This window comes from Tasmannia lanceolata, unplaced genomic scaffold, assembly GCF_043159265.1.
Source record: "Tasmannia lanceolata isolate RefF3 unplaced genomic scaffold, GAP_Taslan_0.1 ptg000018l, whole genome shotgun sequence".
NCBI lineage: Eukaryota > Viridiplantae > Streptophyta > Magnoliopsida > Canellales > Winteraceae > Tasmannia > Tasmannia lanceolata.
Genome location: NW_027518695.1, coordinates 27,346,117 through 27,349,560, shown reverse-complemented (window position 1 = coordinate 27,349,560; position 3,444 = coordinate 27,346,117). Strand labels below are relative to the sequence as shown.

The following is a 3,444-nucleotide window of genomic DNA, read 5'->3' as shown; positions in this document are numbered from 1 at the left end:
CACTATCAGTGCATGCATGTGCAGCCCCAAAATAAAGCGGGGACCCCATATTTGGGGGTGATCCAAACCATTCATTTGTTGGGCTCTGCATGGGTAGGGTGTGCTAAGAAAATCTTCTCCATTGAATGATCCTAACCCTTTATCTGTGGAGGTTTAAAATGGAAGGCACAGAAAAGATTAAGGTCATCCTATGGAGAAGATTTTTCTGGGTCCCGTTGTATTTTGAGCTCCACGTCCATGCACAAACTTCCAAATATAAGAACCAAAACCAGAGTAGACAAAAAAAGGTTCAAGGTTCAACCTCTTGCATGTCGATAAAGCAAAATATCAACGGTCTAGATTTCACTTGTTCAAATCCATATTAGACGTTGATTTTAGAATACCTATCTCTCCATTCAACAACCAAAAATAAAAAGATAATTAAAAAACCAATTAAGAAGATCTAAAGATGAGAAATAAAATTAATGCAAAAGCAAGCACAAAAAGAACCCAGTAATTTAAATTATTTTTTATTCATTTATGTATATGATCGACTGATCTAGATAACATCAGATAAGATGAAAAGGAGGAGTGATTAATTCATGGTTTATTCTTGTTGCCCTGTGTATAGATATAATCTGTATGAGCAACAAGTGTCCTCCTCATCAGGCACTCTTCTTCACCAACTCCTTCACAAACTTCATTTGCATCGAGATTCTCGCTACCAAATCCCTGAAATAAAACAAAAGAAGAAAAACCCAGTGAGAAAACATAAAACAATAAAGACCCCATTAAATTGCAAGAAAACAATTCTGATGGAAATTTTTTGCTAGGGAAATTTTTTTCATTCCTCAATTTAGAGGGAAATAATATGATTATGGTTAATTTAGTGCGATATGATCGTAAATTGAAGGTCTCTCTAAGCATGATTGAATAGGGTTGGTTCAATTCATCATTTTTTCTTTGTAAAAGAAGTAAGAAATTTTAAAATAAAACTTTTCCTTTCCAAACTTTTCCAAAGAAAAATTCATGCAATCCAAACAAGGCTTAATGAATCCAACGATAAAGCTCTAAATTGAAGTGGGCAAAGGCTAAATGAAAAGAAACCCATTTATTCAAGGCAAAAATTACAAGACATAAACACCAATAAGAAAACATGGAACATAGAAAAACCCAAGAATCAAAATCAATATTGAAGCATCTAAAAAGGGAAAAGAAACCCATTTTAACCCAGTAAGAAAACATGCAACATAGAAAAAATCCAACAATGAAAATCAATATTAAAGTGGGGAAAAGGGTGAGAAGAAACCAATATATTCAAACCAAAGATAAGAAGAAAAATGAAATAAAGAACATGATTACCAAAATCTATAAATCAAAATAGAAATTAAAGTGGGAAAAAAGAAACCATTTATTCAAGCCAAAGACCTACCTCTTGTTGGGTTTTTGGCTCTGGACGAGCAGCATAGGACAGAGATAAGAGGAGGAAAAGAGCAACAACAAAGAGACTGTTTTTAGACATCTTTGAGAAAATATTTTGATAGGTGGAGTATAGAATAGAAGAAGAGAATGGGTATTTATAGTGGAGAATTTACTCAAAATCAGACGGGCTAGCTGGTACCTGGCCCTTGGATTTTGATCTGGTCAAAACACTCAAAAAAGATATTTTGACCAGATCAAAATCCAAGGGCAGGTGGTTTGCCACCTAGCCCTTGAGTTTTTGACGGTCCGGCACCATATAAAAACTCTTTATGAGAATTAGAGAGAGATAAGAGGTTCCAGCGCGTGCGAAATGAGAAATTGAAGGCGGGGGGCTTTAAATTACAGCTGAAATATTGTTGGAGAATAAATAAATTGGGAGTAAAAGGCAACCAGTGATTTTGAACGGAATCCTTGGTGATATCGCCCAAGATTTTTATACGTAATTGGATGGCTTTTTTTAGAAGCTTTCTGGGTCTTTTTTAAGAAGCTTTTATCCACCAGCGGTGATTTTGAGTGGAATAATAACTATCCTATGACCAAACCATGGACAACGGTTATAAAAGGAAATATATTAGTGGAGGAAAAGTAGACAGCTTGGAAAAGTTGGACTCGTTCGGCTCGTTGATGCATATTTCTTTTTCTTTTTTGTTTTTAGGAATTGATTTGTATTTCTAACCCCTTCGTTTTGGTATCTTCCACACCCTGATGTTCATTTTAAAAAAATTTCCATGGCTTTTATTGATTTAGAAGCAATGATAGATACAAGAGAGCCCTTCCATAAAGAGGCGGCAAAAGGGCCCTTCATTGGATCCACGTCATTTTCAATTACATTTTAAAATTGGTTGAAAAAGAAAAATCAGTTACATTTGATAACATGTATCCAATCACGAGCGGCCCTTTTATGCAAGGGCTCCCTTGTATCTATCATTCCTCTTGATTTAGTCATACCCTGATGTTAATTTTTAGAAAACTTCCATGGCTTTTATTGATTTAGTCACACCCTGATGTTCATTTTTAGAAAATTTCCTTGGCTTTTTATTGATTTAGTATTAGATGACAAGGTTTTTAAGGAAATGATAAATGCGCACCTTTTCATCACTTGGGACATGCTGCATTGTATGTGGCAATCAGGTCCCTTCATTCCTTCATATGTGTGGCCCCTTGGAAGTCATAGATACAATGTAGCTGGGTGTCCCAAGTAATGAAAAGGGGCGCATTTTATCATTTCCTGGTTTTTAATGCCTGATATCTCCGTGGTATCAAAACCCTCTGCACACGTTTATTGGCTGAAAAATCAAATTTTCCCTTTTCTTTTGATTATTTTGGAAGGAAAACGAAATCAAACAGCTCTTATAAATCAAAAGGACAGCAAAACAACAGGCTCCAACATTATTCTTGCGAAAAAAAAAAGTGTTTTTTTTTGTAGGTAAGCTGGGGTTTGGCGGGAGCCTACCGGTTTATTAAGTGAAAAGAAAGATGATATATTTAAGTGTGAAAACCACTATCCTTATACATGAGACACTAGAAACTGCTTTTGTCACTGAATTTATGATGGAAAAAATATAGACATAATTGCATCAGAGATTGATCATTCCACAGGCATGGAGTCCACCTAGCCGGGGATATCTTAAGCTCAACTTGATGGTTCAAGCTGTTAGAGTGAGAGATCTCACCCTCGGATTGATTAGCTACTAGATGAGGTAGGTAGCTAGATTAGGCAAATAGTTTAGATTAGGATTCTTGTTCTTATTCTTATCCTTATCTTTTACCTTGTTTAGCTGTGAGTGCTTATATAACTATATAAGGAAAGATTATTGCTAATAAAGATCAAATAAGATTATCAAAACTTTGATATAACATGGTATCAGAGCAGGTCGGTCTAGCCATCGGTAAACCATTAGTCCTTTTTTTTCGTAGCCCTAATTTTTGTTTTCAAATATTCGACATCCACATCCCTTGCTTGTCCATCACCAACACCCTACA

The 3,444-nt window shown here is 35.4% G+C and overlaps 1 protein-coding gene across 1 annotated transcript; it reads right to left on the bottom strand.

The window, feature by feature from the left end:
- Window positions 1–493: 493 nt before the first annotated feature.
- On the bottom strand, window positions 494–1,863 carry LOC143850242 (phytosulfokines 3-like). The gene is made up of 2 exons (XM_077359508.1): window positions 1,412–1,863; window positions 494–711 (listed from the first exon to the last, which is right to left on the bottom strand). The coding sequence occupies exons 1-2, from the start codon at window positions 1,499–1,501 to the stop codon at window positions 580–582; spliced, it is 222 nt and encodes a 73-aa protein (XP_077215623.1). The 5' UTR covers window positions 1,502–1,863; the 3' UTR covers window positions 494–579.
- Window positions 1,864–3,444: the final 1,581 nt, after the last annotated feature.